This window comes from Nerophis ophidion, linkage group LG13 (genome assembly GCF_033978795.1).
Source record: "Nerophis ophidion isolate RoL-2023_Sa linkage group LG13, RoL_Noph_v1.0, whole genome shotgun sequence".
Lineage (NCBI taxonomy): Eukaryota > Metazoa > Chordata > Actinopteri > Syngnathiformes > Syngnathidae > Nerophis > Nerophis ophidion.
In genome coordinates, this window is record NC_084623.1 from 51,982,350 (window position 1) to 52,007,169 (window position 24,820).

The 24,820-nt window shown below is 40.8% G+C and overlaps 1 protein-coding gene across 3 annotated transcripts in view; it reads right to left on the reverse strand.

Moving 5' to 3' along the window:
- The window catches only part of cluha (clustered mitochondria (cluA/CLU1) homolog a), a 56,680-nt gene that overhangs the window by 4,067 nt on the left and 27,793 nt on the right, over positions 1 to 24,820 (reverse strand). For 2 of the 3 annotated variants that reach the window (XM_061919178.1, XM_061919180.1), the window contains exons 11-26: positions 24,535 to 24,794; positions 24,093 to 24,460; positions 21,019 to 21,120; positions 19,454 to 19,554; positions 19,216 to 19,368; positions 16,686 to 16,748; positions 16,360 to 16,604; positions 16,211 to 16,295; positions 15,978 to 16,131; positions 11,078 to 11,217; positions 7,191 to 7,271; positions 6,982 to 7,107; positions 4,289 to 4,410; positions 4,011 to 4,104; positions 3,813 to 3,947; positions 3,671 to 3,744 (exon numbers count right to left, since the gene is read on the reverse strand). In XM_061919178.1, the coding sequence (XP_061775162.1) occupies positions 3,671 to 3,744; positions 3,813 to 3,947; positions 4,011 to 4,104; positions 4,289 to 4,410; positions 6,982 to 7,107; positions 7,191 to 7,271; positions 11,078 to 11,217; positions 15,978 to 16,131; positions 16,211 to 16,295; positions 16,360 to 16,604; positions 16,686 to 16,748; positions 19,216 to 19,368; positions 19,454 to 19,554; positions 21,019 to 21,120; positions 24,093 to 24,460; positions 24,535 to 24,794 (2,303 nt within the window). The remainder of the gene's footprint in view (positions 1 to 3,670; positions 3,745 to 3,812; positions 3,948 to 4,010; positions 4,105 to 4,288; positions 4,411 to 6,981; positions 7,108 to 7,190; positions 7,272 to 11,077; positions 11,218 to 15,977; positions 16,132 to 16,210; positions 16,296 to 16,359; positions 16,605 to 16,685; positions 16,749 to 19,215; positions 19,369 to 19,453; positions 19,555 to 21,018; positions 21,121 to 24,092; positions 24,461 to 24,534; positions 24,795 to 24,820) is intronic. The other variant, XM_061919179.1, reaches the window with a different exon arrangement.

The following is a 24,820-nucleotide window of genomic DNA, read 5'->3' on the forward strand; positions in this document are numbered from 1 at the left end:
CTCATTCCAATATTTTTAATGTTCTTTTTTATTTTTGCAATAGCATTTCCAGAATGTGTTAGTTGCTAGCCGCAAATGGTCCCCGGGCTGCACTTTGGACACCCCTGCCCTAAATCATAAGTGTCTCAAAGGGCTGCACAAGTCACAACGACATCCTCGGTTCAGATCCCACATCAAAAAAAAGAACAGAAAAAGACACATGTAGAGGTGTATTACTGACGCAAAACTACCACAACTTCTGGACTGCAATCCTCTACTTAGTCCCTACACTTTAAACCCTGCGGCTTATTTAACGGTGCGGCTAATTTTTAGATTTTTCTTCACGGACAGCCATAACACAAACATCCATAAATCCATTTTCTACCGCTTATTCCCTTTGGGGTCGCTGGTGCCTATCTCAGCTACAAACGGGCAGAAGGCGGCGCACACCCTGGACAAGTCGCCACCTCTTAGCAGGGCCAACACAGATAGACAGACAACATTCACACTCACATTCACACACTAGGGCCAATTCAGTGTTGCCAATCAACCTATCCCCAGGTGCATGTTTTTGGAAGTGGGAGGAACATTAAAAAAAATAAAAAGGAAATACAATGAAAAGGTGTGTTATGGTGCTATGGGTTCCCAAACTTTTTGAATGGCGGTTAAAAAAAAGATTTCCGGTGCTGGTACTAAAATTATTTAGATACTTTTACAAATAAAGGGGACCACAAACAAATTTGTATTATTGGCTTTATTTTAACAAAAAATCTTAGGGTACATTAAACATGTTTATTGCAGTTAAGTCCTTAAATAAAATAGTGAATATACTAAACCACTTGTCTTTTAGTAGTAAGTAAACAAAGGCTCCTAATTTAGTTGCTGACATATGCAGCAACATATTGTGTCATTTATCTACCTATTATTTTCTCAACATTATCAAGGACAAGTGGTAGAAACATGAATTATTCATTTACTGTTAATATCTGCTTACTTTCTCTTTTAACATGTTCTATCTACACTTTTGTTAAAATTTGATAATCACTTATTCTTTTGTTGTTTAATACTTTGCATTAGTTTTGGATGATACCAGAAATTCGGGTATCAATCCGATACCAAGTAGTTACAGGATCATACTTTGGTCATATTCAAAGTCCTCATGTGTCCTGAGTTTATAAACATAATATACATTTAAAAAAAACAAAGACGTTGTGATTTGTGACGCCAAAAAATGTCGAAGTAATCATAGTAGTATCGACTCGATACGCTCCTGAACTTGGTATCATTACAGTGGATGTTAGGTGTAGATCCACCCATGGTGTTTGTTTACATTTTAATGCAGGTGAGCTACTGTGTGTAGTGAAGCATGTTTAGCTATTCCTCGTCCTGCAGGGATGATACTTGTAAGAAACTTACTTTGTCGCCATGGAGACCAGGATTAGTGATTTTGAAGTAGCTAAAACAGAATGTGGATGGACTTTAACCACTAGCTAGTTATCCTTGTCTTCAAGCAGCTCTCCCTGATGGTGTTTCAGTGTTAGAACTTCACCTTTGTGTTACTTATTGATATGAAGAGGATTATAAAAGCTCTGCTTCTTCCTACATGATGTAAGAGGAAACAGGAAGTATGTGACGTATCTCAGAATAAAGCAACACCACAACATTGTTGTTGTTGTCAGAGTTTGGATCCATCTTCCATTCAACAGCAGCAGAAATAGTTTCCCAACTTCTGGCAGCTGCTGTGTTGATGTGAGGAAGAACGGCCATGTTTGCAAACATGAAGCCATCTTGTTGCAATACAATAAATATAACTATTGATTTCTTGTTTTCTATGACTCTTTCTCTCTCTCATCTATATCGCTCTCAAAATACTTCACTCCATCCATCTCTCAATTTCTATCTCCCTCATTGTCTTTCCATCCATCCATCTTACTCCATTCATCGATCGATATCTCTCTCTCCATCCATCGATCTCTCTCTCTGTCTCCATCCATCCATCAATCTCTCCATCCATCGATCAAACGATCTCCCTCCATCGATCTCTCTCTCCATCCATCTCCTTTCGGTCATTCAATCAGTCTCTCTCTCTCTTCATGCATCATTCGCTCACTCTCTCTGCATGAATCCATTGCTCTCTTCATCCATCGATTGCTCTCTCTCTCTCCCTCCCACCATCCATCTCTCTCTCTTTCTCTCCCCCTCATAAATATCTCTCCCTACCTCCCACAATCTCTCTCTCGCTCTTTCCATCTATCCCTCTCTCGCCAACGATCCCTCGCTCTCTCACCAACGATCCCTCTCATCGATTTTTCTCTCTCCCTCCCTCCATCAACCTCTCTCACCCCTCCTTCCCTACATCCTCTCTCTCCCTCCGTAAATCTCTCTTGATCTCTTTCTCCCTCCCTCCCATGATCTCTCTCTCTCGCTCTCTTTCCATCTATCCCTCTCGCCAAAGATCCCTCGCTCTCTCGCCAATGATCCCTCTCTTTCCATCTATCCCTCTCTCGCCAACGATCCCTCGCTCTCTCGTCAACGATTCCTCCCTCCATCCTCTCTCCCTCCATAAATCACTCCTTCCTTCCCTACCTCCCTCCCACAATCTCTCTCTTGCTCTCCCTCCCTCCATCCTTCCCTTGCTTGCTCTCCATCCCTCTCACCAACGATCCCTCCCTTTTCAACAATTCCTCCCTCTCCATCAATCTCTCCTCCCTCCTTCCCTCTATCCTCTCTCTCCCTCCATAAATCTGTCACTCCTTCCTTCCACACCTCCCTCGCATGATCTCTCTTTCTCTCTCCTCCTCCCTCCATCCTTCCCTTGCTCACTCTCCATCCCTCTCTCGCCAACCATCCCTCTCTTTCTCCATCCCTCCCATGATCTCTCTCTCTCTTGCTCTCTTTCCATCCATCCCTCTCTCGCCAAAGATCCCTCGCTCTCTTGCCAATGATCCCTCTCTTTCCATCTATCCCTCTCTCGCCAAGGATTCCTCCCCCCTCTATCACTCTCCTCCCTCCTTCCTTCCATCCATCCTCTCTCCCTCCATAAATCTCACTCCTTCCTTCCTTACCTCCCTCCCGCTCTCCCTCCCTCCATCCTTCCCTTGCTCACTCTCCATCCCTCTCTTCAATGATTCCTCCCACTCTCCAACAATCTCTCCTTCCTTCCCTCTATCCTCTCTCCCTCCATAAATCTCACTCCTTCCTTCCACACCTCCCTCGCATGATCTCTCTTTCTCTCTCTCCCTCCCTCCATCCTTCCCTTGCTCACTCTCATCCCTCTCTTGCCAACGATTCCTCCCTCTCTCCATCAATCTCTCCCCCCTCCTTCCTCCCCTCTATCCTCTCTCTCCCTCCATAAATCTCTCACCCCTTCCCTCCCTCCCTCCCACAATCTCTTTTGCTCTCCCTCCCTCCATCCTTCCCATGCTCACTCTCCATCCCTCTCTCGCCAACGATCCCTCTCTTGACAACGATTCCTCCCTCTCTCCATCACTCTCCCCCCTTTTTCCTCCCCTCCATAAATCTCTTACTCCTTCCCTCCCTCCCCCCCACAATCTCTCTCGCTCTCCCTCATCCATCCTTCCCTTGCTCACTGTCCATCCCTCTCGACCAATGATTCCCCCCCCCCCTCTCTCTCTCACTAATGACCCCTCTCTCGACCTCTCTCTCAGTCAATCTCTCATGACCAACCTACCTGAGAGGTATAAATATGATGCCGTTGATGATGTTGAGCTGCTCCAGGATGTTGGCCATGCTGGGAGCGGTGAACTGGAGGAGGAAGAAGAAGAAAACGTGGTCACAATGTGGTGCAAAGACACAAAGCTGCGACGGCTCACCTTGAGCGGCATGATGCTGGCACTGGAGCCGTTCTTGTAGATCTCGTTCATTGTCCTCTGCAGAGCCACAGCCTGTTGGGTGAGGTACTTCAGGTACTCGGAGCTCTCCTTGGTCTTCTCGTGCGCTTCGCCCATCTGAGAGGTCACAAGTGTTTAACAAGTCGCTAAAGCGTAAGAGCCTTAGCCTGTGAGGCCTACCTGGTTCTTGTAAATCGTGTAGCCCTCTTTTTCATGCTGGAGTGCCGAGCGGAACTCCGCCTTGCTTTCGTAAACTCTGGCGACGAGATGGTGGCTGGAAAGCAAAGCATGGAAGATAATGGAATCTCTACTTCGTATGCTCCCCTCACCTCCCAGGGGGTGATCAAGGGTGATGGGTCAAATGCAGAGAATAATTTCGCCACACCTGGTGTGTGTGTGTGTGTGTGTGTGTGTGTGTGACAATCATTGGTACTTTAACTTTAACACTTCTCGCTCACCTGAGGGCCACTTTGAGTGATCGGGCTCCATGGTATTTTGAGTTGTTGGCCAAAGCGCTCTCCAGGAACCGCAGAGATAAATCGTACTCCATCACTCCGTGCAGCACTAGACCGATGTTACTCTGAAGATAAACATGAAGAGGCATATTAGTCTGTTAGACGAGAACAAGACAGTATCATCTAAAAGGAAACTTCAGTATTCATGCTTGATACAATACACTTGTCAAAAAGTTGCCGGTTTTTACAAATTCCATCCATCTATTTTTCTACCGCTTGTCCCTGGAGCCTATCTCAGCTGCATTAGAAATTGAGTTAACAAATCAATTCTTGATTCAAAACGATTCCCCCAATATATTAATTGGTATATAAATTCTAATAACATTTTTTCAAAACAGGTTACAGTTTAGAAAAGCTCCTCCTCGCTGCTGACATACAACTTATAAGGGCATTGTTAGCCTAAAAGACATCTTTAAAATGTATCATTTATAAACATTTGTTTACAAAAGTCATGGAATATTAATATAGAGCTGGGCCAATACACAATCGATATCAACATAAAATGCGTACAACGAAATATTCAATATATATTTATATTTTTTGGTGGGAAGAAACCAGAAATTATGAAGTAAGATTTGATTCATGAAGTCACTCACGCTTTGGGATCACAGGAAGTGTCACTGAGCAATGAGAGGGACACGCTAACAGTCAATCAGGTAACAGTATTATTGACTACCGAGTGTTACACCTTTCCTGCTGTCTGGCTCTCAGACCGTAGTCGAGGAGCGCAGAGGAGACATTCCCTCCAGATCCTACATTTTCATCCGGGGTACCACCTTTTACTTTACCAAACAATGCGTCTGCTAAGCTCCGCTTACAGGTCGGAATGACAAGGCCACCGATAGGTGACAAATTGATCGTTTTGTTCTCATTTCTGCAGGACACACTCGCCACTCTACTACTACCGCTCTCCTCGCTCACTAACTGACGACACTTGCCCAACACAATACCATTCTTAAAAGGAGCACACACATGACTCTCATAACACTAATGTGGTTGCGCCGTCTCGCTGTGGATTCTCTGCATGGAGTGAGAAGTGAAACTGTGATATCTTGCTATATAACTCAATAACAGAAACTCGTCTATACTTTTGTAAGTTTTAATGCAAACGGCTTGGCATTGATTGGATTGATTGAAACTTTTTTAGTAGATTGCACAGTGCTGTACATATTCCGTACAATTGACTTCTAAACGGTAACACCCGAACAAGTTTTTCGACTAAGTCTGGGTCCACGTAAATCAATTCATGTTAAAACATCCTGACACTTCCAACGTGTTGGTTTAACTAGAAGCTCCCCAATTTACTCTGTGTAGTGTTCAATAGCCTGTACACTACTGCCATCTGGTGTTTAAAAACGGGAAATCTACTATTATTTGATCACTTTAGCCCAGTTCTTCTCAAATATTTTTTTGTTATGCAACCACCCCCAAGAAAATTAATTAATATATTTATTGGCAGGGTTAAATGAGTCATAAAAAGAATCAATTATGGTTATCAATCAATATATAGTTTTCGGCCATATCGCCCAGCCCTATGTTAACCTCTTTATGCCCAAGCTGTTTGTTTACATGCTCTTTTTATTTCTCTTTGCTATTTGGGCTTACTGGACCCTAATTAAAATGAAAACTAAGAATATCTTTTGATTTGATGTACTTTAGTCCATAAGTACACAAACGTGTACTTCATGTTTAGTGACATGCCAATTCTTATTTTTACACTTTTTTTTCTCCAAATTCCATTGTATGTCATACTCTCCTGACACCACCAGATGGCAGTATAAGTGTCCACATAAACGGCCGCAAGACCCCAATTCAGTAGTGTACACAATTTTGGAAATAAGAGCTAAAATGTGCTTTCCACACATGTGGCCACTAAGCCTTTAGAGGTTGTTAATATAATAAAACCCAATAAGAGGAACAGCAACTCCAATCCCAGCTTTACAATACTTGGAATAGACAGTAACTGTACAAAGCAATTAAAAAAACTAATACACGGCGGTATAGCTCGGTTGGTAGAGTGGCCGTGACAGCAACTTGAGGGTTTCAGGTTCGATCCCCGCTTCCGCCAACCTAGTCACTGCCGTTGTGTCCTTGGGCAAGACACTTTACCCATCTGCTCCCAGTGCCACCCACACTGGTTTAAATGCAACTTAGATATTGGGTTTCACTATGTAAAAGCGCTTTGAGTCACTAGAGAAAAGCGCTATATAAATATAATTCACTTCACTTCACAATATTTAAATATCATACAAAAAAAAAAAAAGATTGATTCTTAGGGGGAAAAAATACATTTCAATTATTATTTAATCAATTCTCCAAAATGATGACTTAATATAGAATCGGGATGAGTAAAAATTGCCATTTGGATGTGAATCGATTTTTTTGAGCACCCCTTGTTATACTTGTCACTGTTGCAGTGACCCAACACAACCAGTAGATGGAGCTGTTAAGTGCTGTACTGGCCACAGGAGGGACATAAGGATCGTTATTTAATTATGAATTAGCTTTATATGGCGCTTTTCTATACATTTTGTAGTGCATAGCTTACTGTTTTACACATTTTTTAAAATTCAAATCAAAACAAAAATGTTCAATGGAACATTATGCACAGACACAAACCAAGGCGTAGAACTCACATCGAGCAGCGCCATCTCGGGGTGGTCCTCGCCACACACCAGCAGCATGAGGTAACGAGCTCTGTAAAGCAGCTTGAGGGCGGTGGACAGCTGACCGTTGGCAAAGCAGTACAAAGCCAAGTGCATCTGACCAAGCAAAGACAGAGAAGGGTATCAAACACAAGAAAGACACAAAAGAATCCACACTGGTCAACAGCAAGGCGGCTCACATATTCTTGGATGGTGTTGGGGTGTTCGATGCCGAGAACTCTTTCACTCATCAGAACTGCCTTTTGCTGGTTGCTGAGTGCCTGCAGGTAAGAAGGAGATGGTCGTTTGTGAAATAGTTTCACACATCAAGACATGGTTGTTGCGTTCTTGCAATTAGTGATGGGCTGGTTGATCTGCCATCAATCACTATCGGCTGATTGGATTGGAATAAACACCATCGACCAATCCGGTCTGGCTCATGCTTTTTCGGTTCTTCTGCTGATAGTGACGGCAAGTATGGAGGTTCATTTGTGTCTTTAATACGATTTTTTTTTTTTTTTACACTGAATTTATTTAACTGAATTTTTTGTGTTCGAGTTTTGTGAACCGATTTTTTGTTTTACATTTAAATAATGCTGACAATTTCAGTGAAGAAAATGTTAGCAAAAATATATAAATTTAGTGTAAAAAATAAAGTTTAAAATTTTTTGTTTAACTGCCTTTTTTTTTTTTTTACTGTTTTGCAAGACCAGTCTCACTTGACTTCAGACTTGACACCTCATTGGCTGCTTCTAAGACAGGCTCTATTGCTTCAGTCTTAAGTTACTGTAAGTGGTTGGCTGAAGTTTATCTTAAAACTTGCATACAGTCTTAATGATACAGCACATTTTCATTTTTCTTTTCAAGCCTGAAAAGGAGTCGGAAGAAGCAAAGAGTTTTGCTTCTAGAAGCAACACATTTTACAGCACTGTTTTTTTTCTTATACACTGAATTTTGAAACACGCATTTTGCCAAATATATATATATTTTAATGAAATTGTCATAATAATTTGATGCAGAACAACTCAGTTTACAAAATTGAAACGCAAAAAATTCAGTGTGAAAAAAAAAAAAGACACAAATTGACCTCCATTGCAAGCAGCTAACTCTTTATATTCCGTACACAGTGTGGAGCCGCTCCCCTACGATGATAATGACCAATATTGCGCTAAATACCGTAAACTAAATGTCTTTGCGTCTTAATTATCACCACCGGAAAACGAGGCTAATCGAGTGATGGCAAGCACCAGCTCGCATGCTAATCGCTGTGCTTGCTTGAAGCTACACAATGAAACCGTGCTTAGTAAACTTTAAGCAGTTTAAATGGAAGCTCCTTGCAGAAGAAAGTAAGCAGCTATTAACAGGAAATTACCAAGTAGATTAGAGCAGTGGTCCCCAACCTTTTGACTCAAAGCGCTTTTACATAGTGACACCCAATATCTAAGTTACATTTAAACCAGTGTGGGTGGCACTGGGAGCAGGTGGGTAAAATGTCTTGCCCAAGGACACAACGGCAGTGACTAGGATGGCACAAGCGGGAATCGAGCCTGCAACCCTCAAGTTGCTAGCACGGCCACTCTACCAACCGAGCTATGCCGCCCCGGTGGGGCGATTTTATGTTTTTGTTTATGTTTTTTTGGGTTGGTCAACTAATTGTAAGTGTGTTTTGTGTTTTTTATGTTGATTTAAAAAAATGAAAAAAATAAATACAAATTTATTAATTCTTCTGCGGCCCGGTGGTTGGGGACCATTGGATTAGAGGATAACAAAGGCCAACTGTTGGTGTCTATTGACCGAAAGGGGAGGGCGGATTAATCTATAAATCAGGGACGTTGATAACCAGGGAAGTAGTCTCAGTATATGATTGATACTAGAGTGAGAAGATGTAGTTTTTGTTGAAATTGTACACATTGGAGGAATTTAAGAGCAAAAACCAAAGGATTTAAATGAGTATTAGACAGACGCTTCTGTTAAATCAAATAATCAATTATTGTTCCGTTGTTTGGAGACTTTACTTACATTTTGGATACAACAAATAGAGGTATTGATTAGAGATGTCCGATAATGGCTTTTTTGCCAATATCCGATATTGTCCAACTCTTAATTACCGATTCCGATATCAACCGTTACAGATATATACAGTCATGGAATTAACACATTATTATGCCTAATTTTGTTGTGATGTCCCGCTGGATGCATTAAACAATGTGACAAGGTTTTCCAAAATAAATCAACTCAAGTTATGGAAAAAAAATGCCAACATGGCACTGCCATATTTATTATTGAAGTCAGAAAGTGCATTATGTTTTTTAACATGCCTCAAAACAGCAGCTTGGAATTTGGGACATGCTCTCCCTGAGAGAGCATGAGGAGGTTGAGGTGAGGGGTTAGCGTATATTGTAGCGTCCCGGAAAGAGTTTGTGCTGCAAGGGTTTCTGGGTATTTTTTGTGTTGTGTGCGGATGTTTTCCCGAAATTTGTGTGTCATTCTTGTTTGGTTTGGGTCCACACTAGTGTGGCGCATATTTGTAACAGCGTTAAAGTTGTTTATACGGCCACCCTCAGTGTGACCTGTATGGCTGTTGACCAAGTATGCATTGCATTCACTTGTGTGTGTGAAAAGCTGTAGATATAATGTGATGGGCAAGCATCCAAAGGCAGTGCCTTAAAGGTTAATTGGCGCTCTATACATCTCCCTACGTCCGTGTACCACTCCGTCATAAATTTTACTTTTTCAAACAGATAACGATAATTTACAATATTACATTTTAAAGCATTTATCAGCAGTCCGATATTCACTTATGTGTGTGTAAAGCCGTAGATATTGTGTGTTGGGCCGGCACGCAAAAGGCAGTGCCTTTAAGGTTTATTGGCGCTCTGTAGTTCTCCCTACATCCGTGTAGCACTCCGTACAGCGGCGTTATAAAAAAGTTATACATTTTACTTTTTGAAACAGATAACGATATTTTCCGATATTACATTTTAAAGCATTTATCGGCCGATAATATCAGCAGTCCGATATAATCGGACATCTCTAGTATTGATCCGTGTGTCCAGGGATGCATTTACTAGGTTTATAAACAAAAAAAAAGACAAAAGACTTTGTGACAATAAAAAATTCTCAAAGTAATCATACTATCAACTATATATGGTATATGTTAAAACACTGAACAGATGTTTACCTTATCCCAATAAACATCTGTTCGGTGTTTTAACATGAAATTGTTTGATTGTGAGGCATTAAAAGCCACAAAAAGCAACGGGTCCATCAGACCCACAAATGCTGGCTGAGTAACAACAATATGAACGTTGTACGGAAAATTTCTCTGCCAGTTTCTGCATCTTACAGGGATTCGTTTGTGTTTCTTGCACCTGTGGTTCCCACACAAGGTTGCAACATTTTTTGTCAACACTGTCTGCTCTCATTTTCTCGCACATTTGACCCTCTGATGTTCTGTGTACCGAGACTCTGTCCTCCTCTTGTCCAGGCCTGCACAGTGTGTGTGTGTGTGTGTGTGGTACACAGAACATCAATTTCCACACTTCAATTAATCCCGGTTCCAGTAGATCCGGACATCTCATATGTAATAGAAATGTGTAGGGGGCTTGTATGGTGTGTGGTCAGTAAATATGTATTCTGATATATGTTCTTCACAGAATACGAGCCAAATTCAGTGAATCTCAGTTTGAAAAATTTATTAATTGTATCATTTTTCTTGTAATAAAAAAATGAAAATGGTCCTTATTTTCCATAGGTCATAAAAATGATCAATATCACCAGATAAAAAACAGTGATATCCTAATACAGTTGTCAACCATATCACCCAGCCATATGTTCAACTCCTGTTAAAGTACTCTAATACTCAAATTACTTCATTAGATCACCTCCTAATGACGCAGCATTAGGAGCAACAGTATCTTCTATGTTCGGTATCTTGCACAACAACACTTCTGCACGGTCAGGGAAAGAAGGGTGGGGGAAGTAGAGCATTGAACCCGCGACAATCAGCTTGGGAGACGACCACTATCTTAGCCACACAGTGAGAGGTGGGTTCATTTTTTTTTAAAGATATGCTTCAGTGTGTTACCTCCGCGTGGTCCCCCATGATGTAGTTAAGGCGAGCCAAAAGGTGCAGGCAGGCACAAATCTCCACGTGCATGGCTCCGTACACGTTGTTGAAGAGGTTGAGCGCCTCGTTGATCAGCTCACATCCCTCCTTCAAAAATCCTAGGAATAAGAACAAACGAGAGATGTACAAAATTTGAAAATAGGGCTGGGCGATATATCGATATACTCTATATTTTGCGGGTTTGTCTCTGTGCGATATAGAAAATGACTATATAGTGATATTCAAGTATATGTTCTCACACAGTTGCTTTTAGCTGCGGGCATTACACTGCATGTTTCTCCACTCTTTCTTGTCTCTGCTTCTCACAGACATAAACCAATCACAACTTCTTAGTGAGAGATGGTGTGAATCTGGTAACAAATGAAGGAAGAATTAATTCCCAGGAAAAACAGCAGGGGGTCCATTGCCTGGTGGTGGATTGGCTTCAAGCGGGAAAATGTTGAACAATTATGCGGCAAAAGCGTGGCTACAAAAAGCAGCATTACTGCTAATGTGTAGCATCATTTCAAAAGTCACCCGCTAGAGCAGGGGTCGGGAACCTTTTTGGCTGAGAGAGCCAAAAAGCCAAATATTTTAAAATATATTTCCGTAAGAGCCATATAATATTTTTTTTAACACTGAACACAAACATGTACATTTTTAAGTAAGACCAACATTTCTAGAGAATAATAGGTCTCTTATTCTTTGTAATAACTTTGCTTTTCTGAAGTTAACTGTGGAGGGGGCGTGGCCTGCGGGCTTGCAGCGAACTGGGATGTGCCAGGACCGGCTTCGAAATCAGCGACAGGTGCGTAGATTGCCCACCTGGGCCTTGTTATCTAACCACCTGTCGCTCTGTTATAAGCAGCAGCCAGGAGGAGAGACTGGGTTGGGGCTGGACATACTATTGCTGGAAAGCAACTGAAAGACTTATTGAAAAATAAAACAATATTGTAACCCTGAAACAGGCTCTCATCTTGGTGCTCCGAAGAACCCCCAGGAGGGCAAGCCCCACACTAACCAATAATAAATAAATAACTTCTTACGATTAACGCAACTTCTTGAACAGGTGCGGTAGAAAACGGATGGATTAAAAATGCATGAGAATGTTTTATATTTTTAACATTATTTTTAACACTGATTACAAGTGGAATTATTCATTACTTATCGTTTTAAGCAACGTCAGCTCAGATTTATCCGAGAGCCAGATGCAGTCATCAAAAGAGCCACATCTAGCTCTAGAGCCATAGGTTCCCTACCGCTGCGCTAGAGAATGAAGAGTGTTTGAAACTGCCAGTCAACATCTCCGTTCGGTGCCACACCCACAAGATGCCCAAGCAACAATTTCTAGATCAACGCCGTATGGAAAAAAAAAAAAAAAAAAAAAAAAAAATCAACAACAGAAGGAGATAACGTCCGCAGGAACCTACCACATAGCGAAGGACATACACCATTTGATTTTCTATTATACAGCTAATTTTTATTTGACAGTTATTGAAATATCTTGTGAGACAACATGCACAAAAGTGCACTTTATTTGTTTTAAACTATTGTAGTGGCGTTCTGTACAAAAAGTGCACTTTAATTTAGTGTTGTTTTGATATGTCATCTTAGTGACATCATGCACAAAAGTGCACTTATAGCTTGTTTTAAAATGTCTGACAATCTTGCACTTTCTGTTTTGGAAAGGACATGAATGTTTGTGCCACTGCTTAATAAATACAGTTTTGGTCAATTGACTTAGATTTCCCTCTCTGCATGAAAGTTTAAAATGATTAATGCAGTATGAACAACATTTTTTTAATGTAGACACATATAATCATCATCAGCTGTGATTATATGCATCAAGTGTTCATCCAAGGTCAAAACAAAATATCGCGATATATATTGTGTATCGTGACATGGCCTAAAAATAGAGATTTTAATACAAGGCCATAGCGCCCAGCCCAACTTGAAAGGCATCATTGTAGACAGCCACCAGCAATCCCAACAGACAAGTGAACTAAGAAAGTAGCTCAACAAATCACTCAATCCATGAATCCAATCCAAATGAACAGCAGGAAATAAATGAGGTCAATTACAAATGTTGCACCATTGATTAGATCTCAAGTACTGTCAGGGTTTACATACATTTAAAAAAATCTTTAGGAAACTTTTTTTCGGTGGAACAGGAAAGTATTGTTGTACATATGCACGACTGGAAGTCAAGTTTCAGATAACGGTGACTAAGTTTTGTGTTATAAAATCAAGAGTTTGAGGTTTGAGCAGCAGGATCCCTAATCGCAGAGTGGTGGACTGGCCTAGTTGTGCAAAGTCAGCAGTCAATTATGGTTTCCACAGTTCGGTAACTATATGCTTGTAAGAACAAACAGTTTGTCAATTTAGTTTTGTTAAAATATCATTTGTCAATAGTTTAAAATGACTGCAATTAGGGATGGGTACCAATGTGTTACAGTTTTGGCACAGGCCAAATCCCGCCGGTCCTACCGGTTAACGTTCTAGAAAAATAAGCTCGTTCGCAGTCTTTGAGATGAAGGCTAATTAACTTTTAGCGTAACATTAGCTCACTGTGCGGTGTGTATTACGGACGGAAAAGCATTATTGACCTACAGTTAACAACTAAGTTATTTCACTTTACCTTTTGCTGTGGTGAAGCAGCAAAAAAGGACATTATGTTAAATGAAAAGTTTCCTGAAGCGGTCTCTGACAATTGATATAATAATGTAAGTGCATCATAAAGCCTACATGAACTCCATGGTGTTCAGGGATGAATATTCTCTCCTATTGCTATTATACTATTTTTCAAGTTATATTTACATTAATCATTAGTAATGTAGCAGCCTAGTTTTAAAAAGGCAGGGTCCCTACGATCAAATGTTGATAAAAATATAACATTTACATAATAAAAATCAACTACATGAATTGAACATATGTCAGCACAAGGCCCCACTTAACTTTTTTCAAACTCTTTTTTACAGCAAGTCATTAATTTGACTTAGTAAGTTATTATTTTGTCCTTATTTTGACTTAGTAAATTGCTAAGTCAAAATAATGACTCACTACATACTTAGTACCTCAGGTAACTAGGACTGTTTTGAGTTTTGTTTTTACTTTACGGAAAAAATATCGAGATATACTGCATATATATATATATATATATATATATATATATATATACCGTATATTAGCATTCAGCATACGGAGCGGAAAACACAACCAAAAAAATTGTACGCTTCTTCACGCGACGAAGCCGCCCTACTTCACCACAGTCTGTAGTCTATTGTCCCCCCAGGCTGTGGTGGCAGCGATGAGATGGAGCTGTGATTGTGGCATCTGGCCAAATTACGCTGTTCCTTACACCCACCCACCCACCCTTTTCCCCGTCCGTCCGCCTGTCCCAAGTGATGCTCCCCCGCCCCCTTGAGAGACACCTACCTTAACGAACAAATTTTCTGGGGGAAACACTGAATCACCAATATGATTCCCGAGCCCGGCCACTGCTGCTGCTCACTGCTCCCCTCACTTCCCAGGAGGTGCAACAAAGGGATAGGTCAAATGCAAAGGGTAATTTCCCCACACCTAGTGTGTGTGAGACTATCAGTGGTACTTTAACTTTTCAACTTCATGCCAGCAACCAAAGCTAATGCGCATGCATGTGTTACGTACGTAGTTACGTCATTAGGTTCTAGAAGCCGTAAAAGAGCAGGACGTGGCGCTTAAAATAAAATGTGATGTTAGCGCCCTCGAGACAACTCTGTAAATGTTGCAAACAGACCCATTAATGAAAACTACAACTAAGATGCACGTTGCAATCAAACAAGTTGTCTGTAATAAGTATAATACGTACGGTATTAACACTTTTTAGGGCGCAACAACAACAACAAAAACTATACACTACTGCCATAACATCATTGACTTGCAATATCTATCAACACATACAAAAGTGCCAAAAATGGGCAATGTCGAGTGCTAGCATCTTGTCTAAGTTTAATATCACCAGGTATCGGTTTAAATGTACCGTATTTTTCGGAGTACAGGTCGCACTGGAGTATAAGTCGCATTTTTTGGGGAATTTTATTTGATAAAACCCAACACTAAGAATATACATTTGAAAGGCAATTTAAAATAAATAAAGAATAGTGAACAGGCTGAATAAGTGTACGTTATATGACGCATAAATAACCAACTGAGAAGGTGCCTGCTATGTTGACCTAACATACCAAACGGTTTAGCTCGGTTGGTAGAGTGGCCGCGCCAGCAACTTGAGGGTTGCAGGTTCGATTCCCGCTTCTGCCAACCTAGTCACTGCCGTTGTGTCCTTGGCCAAGACACTTTACCCACCTTCTCCCAGTGCCACCCACACTGGTTCGAATGTAACTTAGATATTGGGTTTCACTATGTAAAGCGCTTTGAGTCACTAGAGAAAAAGCGCTATATATTATGGTAAGAGTCATTCAAATAACTATAACATATAGAACATGCTATACCCACAATCGATAAATCCCATGAAATCTTATACGTCTAGTCTCATACGTGAATGAGCTAAATATTATTTGATATTTTATGGTAATATGTTAATAATTTCACACATAAGTCGCTCCTGAGTATAAGTCGCCAAACTATGAAAAGTACTGCGACTTAAGGTCCAAAAAATACGGTAAATGGTAGCCATCCCTACTTCCTATGTGTTCACACTGGTCTAAAGTTACTCTTTACAACAGGAGCACTCGAGTGTTTTTAGGAATTTGCTGCAAAAATGTTTGTCCTCCCAGTTTTGAACAAATCTCAGAAGATTGGTACAATGTCATTCCAAGGTGGGATTTGGCCTCGAGGCTGTCGGTTGAATAACCCCGGCATGTGTGAACTTGGCAGGCCTCACCTTGCTGCACCTTGGCCTGGCCGCTCTGGAAGAAGTGGAAGGCATCGGAGGCTTTTGGGTTGACGTGCTTCACAACAGGGAAGATATTCAGAATGTCTTCTTCTGTGAAGGTAGGTTTGTGGCGGCTGTCAAAGTTGTACTCCTTTATTAATATCTGGAGATCAACATTTTTTTTTTTAGAGACAATACAGTAAAAAAAAAAAAAAGATAGTCATTTAGAAAAATGATCTTACTTGGATGCCTGCTTTGACTGAAATTTCTCTGAGCAGAGTGATTTTCTGCAGACCGTATTTGTCCACCACCTGGTCCACACTTTCACTGTGGAGGGTGTCTAGTGTCATTGATAATCATGCAACAGATTAATATTAAAAACATTCAATACCATTGGACGGTGAAGTGATAGTAGCTCTGAGCCTCGGAGGCAATGTTCTTCCACAGTTCGCTGGGCGTCAGGCTGGCCCAGGCTGTGTTGTCTCCGCTGCCGGGCACTCGATTGCGCCGCTTGCGGTTTTTGCGGCGCGACACCAGCTCGTCGGGCGGCAGGTGAGCGACGGCGTCCGCGAAGGAGCTCAAGAAACAGTTTAAGAAATGGCTTACGGCGGCGGAGAGGGCAGACAGCTCCACTCCCTTTATGACGCAAAAACAACGTGTGAAGTTAGTTGATAGAACAAATCCTATAGAATAAAATGTATGTCGTATGCTACCAACCTGGAGGTATGTTTTGAAGATATGTTTTGCACATCTGGTGATCAGCTCAATGATTCCTATTCTCTAAAGACAGGAAAAAAACAATGTGAGAATGGACATACGCTTTCTTACGGTCAATGTAAGATACCAACAATAATAAACATCCCTTTTGAAGGTTTTGCTGCAATGATGCGCCTACATTCATTTATCTTTGGCATCCTACTATGGATAACTTGGATAATGACGCTGTCGTTTTAACCTAAAACAGGAGTGTCTAAACTTTTTCCATTAAGGGCCGCAAAATGAAAAAATAAAGCATGCGGGGGCCATTATGATAGTTCATTTTCAAAACCAATACAAAATATTGATTCTTTTTTAACCATTGGGGCTCCCTTTAAGTTTGGTCCTGTAATCTTACAGGGTCTGTCATAAAAAAAAAAAAAAAAAAGTTAAATATATATATACAGTATAGGCCAAAATTTTAGACACCTCAGTCAAAGCGTTTTCTTTATTTTCATGACTATTTATATTGTAGATTGTCACTGAAGGCATCAAAACTATGAATGAACACATGTGGAGTTATGTACTCAACAAAAAAAAGGTGAAATAACTGAAAACATTTTTTATATTCTAGTTTCTTCAAAATAGCCACCCTTAGCTCAGATTACTGCTTTGCACTCTCTTGGCATTCTTTCGATAAGCTTGAAAAGGTTCAAGACTGTTGGAAAACCATTTCAGGTGACTACATCTTGAAGCCCATCGAGAGAATGCCAAGAGTGTGCAAAGCAGTAATCAGAGCAAAGGGTGGATATTTTGAAGAAACTAGAATATAAAATATGTTTTCAGTTATTTCACCTTTTTTTGATGCCTTCAGTGACAATCTACAATGTAAATAGTCATGAAAATAAAGAAAAAGCATTGAGTGAGAAGGTGTGTCCAAACTTTTGGCCTGTACTGTGCACACACACACACACACACACACACACACACACACACACACCCCACACACCTCTCAAGAACAACTTCAGATCGGTCAATGTAAAGTTAGTTGTGCTTTTTGTAAAACCTTGTTTTATATGGCAAAAATACAAAATATACGATATATTCCAAATTTATTTTTCATTTTCACAAGTGAAATATTTCGGATAAGCGGAAGATGATGGATGGATGGATGGAAGTGAAATATTTGATGTCAAGTAATTGGAGCTTTAAACAAGTGAATAATTCACAACATTAAGAGGAACCAGATGAGGTGGTTCGAGCATCTGGTCATAATGCCCCCTGACCGCCTCGCTATGAAGGTGTTTAGGGCACCTCCGACTGGTAGGAGGCATCCGGGAAGATCCAGGACACAATGGAGAGACTGTGTCTCCCAGTTTGTCTGAGAACGCTTTAAGATCCCCCGGGAAGAGTTGGACAAAGTAGTTGGGGATAGAGAAGTCTGGGCTTCTTTGCTTAGGCTGCTGGCCCCGCAACCAGACTTTGGATAAGCGAAAGAAGATGGATAGATGGATGAATTCACGACATTGATTCAACCAATCAATAAATGTTTATTTATACAGCCCTAAATCACAAGTGTCTCAAAGGGCTGCACAAACCACTACGACATCCTCGGAAGACCCCACATAAGGGCAAGGAAAACACCCAGTGGGCAAGGAGAACTCACACCCAGTGGGTGTGATGGATGTCGAGCAGGTCTAACATGATACTGTGAATTCAGTATTGTTTTGAACAAAAAATCCCACTAAAATTCTTGGTTATCCAAAAGCCCCCCCACTCAAAAATGTAAAAACAAAACAGTCCTACTTTTTTATTTTTTTTATTTCAACACTTAAATCTCCAGATTAATTCCAGATCTTTAGCACTTGAACAGTCTTACACTTAAATCCAACTTTCTATGATCACTTAATTGCTGGTCTTTCATTAGTAATTTGGTTTATTGTTTGCTTTTTTAGTATTACTGTACTTTTGATTGTGATTGTTTTATTGTTGTATATTGCCTTGTCCTGTTTGGCAATAATTGGCGCAGGGACAAAAGATGGAAATTAACCACTGACGACAGTCTTGCATATTCACACGTGTGTGTTCATCAGTATGCACTGTCCCTGTTTAAAAATAAATAAATAAAATAATGCTAATAAATCGGTCAATTTAAGTTTTGATAATTTTTTTTGTCCGTTTTGTCCCCCTTTTGTCAAACTTTGTTTACATATGACAATCACACTTAAATATTTTCCCCCAAAAATATTTTAATGTCGAATATTTGATGTGAAGTAATCTGTGTCTTGAATGGGTCAATAATTCATACTTTTGATTCATAAAGAACATTTAAAAAACTGTCTGCATAGCAGCTTTTTTGTTAATAGAGTCAAGACTAATAACTTTTTCGATGTTTTTTTCTTTCTTTAAAATGGTAATTTTCAGAATGTGCCGTGGGCCATTAAAAAATTAGCTGTGTGCCACGAATGACCTCTGGACCCCACTTTGAACACCTCAGGCCTAAAAGATACTACTATTAAGAGCAGGTTGATTTGTCAAAAATCCCACTCACATAAAAGTGTTCCAACTGATCTTTGGCAGGAGTCTTATCCACAAACTCCAAGACGTTACCCAAATAGCGAATGTTGATGCCTCGCTGGTGCAAGGCCTCGGTCAGAGTGGCTCCATCCATGGGCAGAGCGCTGTGGTCCAAACAGTCTTTAACCTGGTTAGGAGATAAATAGCTTCAAACTCAGACACACACAACCTGTGTGGGGCCACTTCGGGGCTCCAACGACTATTTCACTAACCAAAGATGGGATCTGGCAGGAAACGAGAAAGGCGGCGGAATCTTTAAGGAGCTGCTTTTGCTTCTGGATGTCATCTGCGCTGTCGTCCGGGAATCGTACACCTGGGGAAAAAAAACAAAACAAGCACGGTCGATACTTTGAGGCAAATATACGACAGGCTGTTTGAAGACTATTTGCTGCAACACGGCCTTCCATGTGGAAACAAATTCAATATTAAATATCTGTTATTGCAAATACATAAAAAAGGGACAAATTGGATAGTTATGATCAAGTCAATCAAAAAGATGTGTCTTTACCCAAAACAACACACAGGGTCAAAGCTCCCATTGTAGTCTGAATATTTATTTCTTCGCCATGGCTCATAACACATACTGTGACTGTCTGAAGGTAGTGTGTTGTTACAACTCTTTACAGCAGTGGTCCCCAACCTTTTTGTAGCTGCGCACTGGTCAACGCTTGAAGTGTGTTAAGTGTTTTGTAGGGGTGTAACGGTACGTGTATTTGTATTGAACTGTTTCGGTACGGGGGTTTCGGTTTGGTACGAGGGTGTATCGAACGAGTTTGTCATCTAAAGTCTTAACAAGCTGCTCTGCTTTCTCCCTCTGTCTGAGCAGTGAGCAGTCAGCATTGTCCCGCCCACACAACTATCTGATTGGTTACATACAAAGCCAATCAGCAGTGTGTATTCAGAGCGATGTAACAGCCAATCAGCAGTTCGTATTCAGAAAGCATGGAGTCAGTGCTCTGGCGTCGAGATGAGCAGATATGTGTTTAGCAGGTGAGCAGCTGACAGCGTACTCTCCCCAAATTATAAAAAACACTTCCCAGTCACAACTATTACAAACATCACTACGAGCGCCCGTTGACCTTCTAGAAACTTAAACTGCTCTTAGTTCTGGGTTGAGGTGAAGGCTAATTAGCTTTTAGCGTTAGGTTAGCTCATTTTGCTGTGTGTGTATAATAAAAGTCAACTACAGGCTTCCCAAATGCTGTAATAAATTAAGCATGATGAGTTGACTTGAATAATGTTGCACTTTTTATATGTAGAAGAAAGGTTTTGTCATTTTATTTAATCAAAACAACAACTTGAGGCAGTTTAATGTGGATTAACATGGGTAGATTTATTGTAGTGTTCCCAATGTTAGAAGGATAAAGCCATTGTTTACAAATTTGGTAAATAAATAACCCAAAAATTTATATTTTGTTGTTTTGTTACTGTACCGAAAATGAACCGAACCGTGACCTCTAAACCGAGGTACGTATCGAACCGAAATGTTTGTGTACCGTTACACCCCTAGTGCTTTGTAGTCTGATTGTTATATTTTCTATATAATTTCCATTTATACCCACATAATTTACTTTTTACATGTGATCTCAATTCTGTACACTGCTGCTGGAATTCAAATTTTCCTGAGGGAACTCTCCTGAAGGAATCAATAAAGTACTATCCATCTATCTTTTTGCTCACTTTTTGTCCCATAGAATGGACCATGGCAAATTATGCAAATTAGACAATGATATCATTTAGCCGTTTGGATTCTGAAACAAAAAAAAAATCATTTTACCCGGAGAAAAGATGTCAGGGTTGAATCGGATGTCGAAAGACGTGTTGCTGATGGAGCCAACTGCCTTGCAGGCATTAAGGACGACTTCCCGGCTTTTGGGGTCTGTTTGGGAATGACAGCCGTTACATTTGGGGTTTTGTCAACCATCAATCAATCAAATTTCATTTGCACAGCCCTCAATCACGAGTGCCATAAAGGGCTTCACAAACCACGACGTACCCTGATCTGAACCTACATCCGGGCATGGGGGAAAAACTCCAAAACCCAAAGATGGGAAAAAGTAAAAAACTTCAGCAAAAAGGAATCCCTTTTTGGCAATCATTATTGTGCACACAACATGCATGCTAACAGTCACGGTCAAACACAACACCACCAAAAAAAATAAAAGAGCAGGATCTTCCCACAGTGAGTGTTAGATCATATTTGGTCGAGCAAATCAAGTTATTTGTCATTCTCAAAACACACTTTGATGATTCTGGTTATTTGTTTATTTCATTCAGCAAGCTGGAACTCTGAGGCGGGCGGGGTCAGCACTGTTCCACCATGCAGGCGGAGGACAGAGCAGGGCTGGCTAGCCAGGTGGAGTGAAGCCTTGAGGATACGGATATTTAAATTAATTGGGAGCCACATTATCATAAAGCTAAGGACTAGGGGGACCAGACTTCTTCCTGGGTCTTAAGTTTGTATATTGCAAAGAATCACTGTTTTCTACAGTACACCATTGATTTTGGTCTATTTATTTAGTCAATTGTTTTTGAAGGACCTTCTGCAAAAAAAGCTAGTCAAAGATCCTCTCTCTGACAGCAATCTGGTGTTTTTAAGAATCTGCTGTTAAAAAAAAAGAGATTATCTCAAGTTTTTTAACTGAACTCACAGGATAACAGGTTTTATCTAGTGTGTGTCATGATTTCATTTATATTTACATTTTTTATTATATATTCTAACTTTTTATTTTTATACTTTGTAGCACTTTGAGATTTTAACAAATGTAAAGTGCTTTACAAATTCATTAATATTATTATTATTATTATTATTAACAGTTAAAAAGCCCAAATGATGAAAAAGAGAAGACCTAAAATGGAACTTTGAGGAACACCACTAAAGCAGTTGAACACATGACAACTGACTGCATATAAAGTAAACGAGCTATGCAGCAACACCTTGGTTACATAAATCACATCCGAAAAAAAAGAAAAAAAAAAAAAAAGAGAGAGGACTTAACAAGGTTTAGTGGCCACATGCGTGGACAACACCTTTTAGCTCCTATTTCCAAAATTGTGTACACTACTGAATTGGGGTCTTATGGCCACTTATGTGGACACTTATACTGCCATCTGGTGGTGTCAGAAGAGCATAACATACAACGGAATTTGGAAAAAAAAGTGTAAAAATAAGAATTAGTATGTCACTAAACATGAAGTACACGTTTGTTACTTATGGACTAAGTACAACATATCTAAAGATGATTTTTTTTTTTCTAATTAGGGTCCAATAAGCCCAAATAGCAGAGAGAAATAAAAAAAGCATATAAACAAACAGCTTGGGCCTTAAAGGCCTACTGAAACCCACTACTACCGACCATGCAGTCTGATAGTTTATACATCAATGATGAAATATTAACATTGTAACACATGCCAATACGGCCGGTTTAGTTTACTGAATTACAATTTTAAATTTCCCGTGGAGTTTCTTGTTGAAAATGTCGCAGAATGATAACGCGTGCGTTTGACGTCTCGGGTTGGAGGGGACATATTAGTGCAGCACCACTTGAGGATAAAAGTCATCTCTTTTCATCGTGCAATTACACGGTAGTCTGGACATCTGTGTTGCTGAATCTTTTGCAATTTGCTCAATTCATAACGGAGAAGTCAAAGTACAAAGATGGAGGTTGGAAGCTTTAGCCTTTAGCCTCACAAACACACGGTGTTTCCTTGTTTAAAATTCCCGGAGGTGAAGCTTTACTATGGATCAGAGCGGTCAAGCGAACATGGCTCACGACTACATGTCGACCGGCAGTTTTTGGTGAGAAAATTGTGGAAATAAGTCGCCTCTTACCGAAGATCAGCGGAGCTTCTGTCGTGCTGCAGCTGCCGTGACTAATTCCCTCAGAGACTGGCGCCAAGACACCCGTGGACACACCCCTCCAAATATCAGGTACTATTTAACTCACTAAAACACTAGCAACACATTAGAAAGATATGGGATTTCCCCAAATTATCCTAGTAAATGTGTCTAAAAATATCTGAATCGCTCCCAATGCAATCGCCTTTTTTTTTTTTTCTAGTCCGTCACTTTTAAATTTCCTCATCCACGAATCTTTCATCCTCGCTCAAATTAATGGGGAAATTGTCGCTTTCTCGGTCCGAATAGCTCTTGCTGCTGGAGGCTCACATTATAAACAATGTGAGGATGTGAGGAGCCCTACAACCAGTGACGTCACGCGCACATCTTCCAGTAAAGGCAAGGCTTTTTTATTAGCGACCAAAAGTTGCGAACTTTATCGTCAATGTTCTCTAATAAATCCTTTCAGCAAAAATATGGCAATATCGCGAAATGATCAAGTATGAATCAAGTATGAAGTACCATGAATTGATTAACGTGGACCCCGACTTATACAAGTTGAAAAACTTATTCGGGTGTTAACATTTAGTGGTCAATTGTATGGAATATGTACTGAACTGTGCAATCTACTAATAAAAGTATCAATAAATCAATGACACATGGAATGGACCTGCTATCCCCGTTTAAATAAGAAAATATCATTTCAGTAGGCCTTTAAGAGGTTTAAGGGTTGTCTTGAGGAACGTCTCAGTTATTTATGTAAATCACAAGTTTGGATCCCAGTGTTCTATGTTTGCTAGCATTAAAGGATCTGTCAATGTGTTCACAGTGGTCCAAGGTCCTCTAGTGATTTTAGGAATTTGCTGCAAAAATGACTCCCGAGTTTTGAACTAACCGCCAGTTGAATGTATATCTTGATTTATTCCGAATTATTACTTCTCTCTGCAACAGTCCACCAGAGTAGCTGTCCCTGCACTGCCCCGGCCTCGCTCGCGGGGCATTTTTGGACGTACCAATACCAGCTCCGTCGTCGGCAACTAAGGTCTCCGCCAGCTCTTTGGCCTGAGCTAATCCAGGAATACTTTCCTCAAGCTCCTTACCCTCCAGTGGGCTCTTGCAATCTCCGTTCTCCAAGGGCCCGTTGGTGGCCGCCTTCAAGGGTTTGTCGTCACCTTCGGTTGCACCAAGGCCGTTGTCCGTTTGGACTGAGCAGTCTGTCGAGACCTGGGCGCTAGAATCTGAGGGAGTGCTTTGTTTTGCGTCGGCGTCCGTCTCGGTTTCTGAGGTCTGAGTGATGGCGGGCATTTCGTTCTTGTTGGCGTCTTTGTTGGCTTTCTGCTGCATTAGTTGTAGTGCGGCCATCTTCATGAAGAGGAGATATCTGAGAAGAAGGGGAACAATCCTATTACACAAGCACACACAAAGTTGTGTTTTACCGAATAACACAACACTGACCTGTGCTCGACAAAGGCCTCGATTAGTTCCTGGCGAAGACAGGCCAAGCGGTGGCGATGCTGACGGGGGAAGCCCTGCCGCTGACATTCGGGAGGCAACTCCTCTCCCTCCACAGGAAGGAAGTTGAGGTCAGGTGGAAAGGTGCGAAGAAGGTCCAAAATATAGTGACGGCCATCATTTCCGATGATGCCCTTACATTCGACGGACGAGCACAGCTCCACCGCATCGTTCTTCTCGTTGAGTACATTGTGCCTCTGCACCTAAGATGAGAAGAGGGGACTCATTT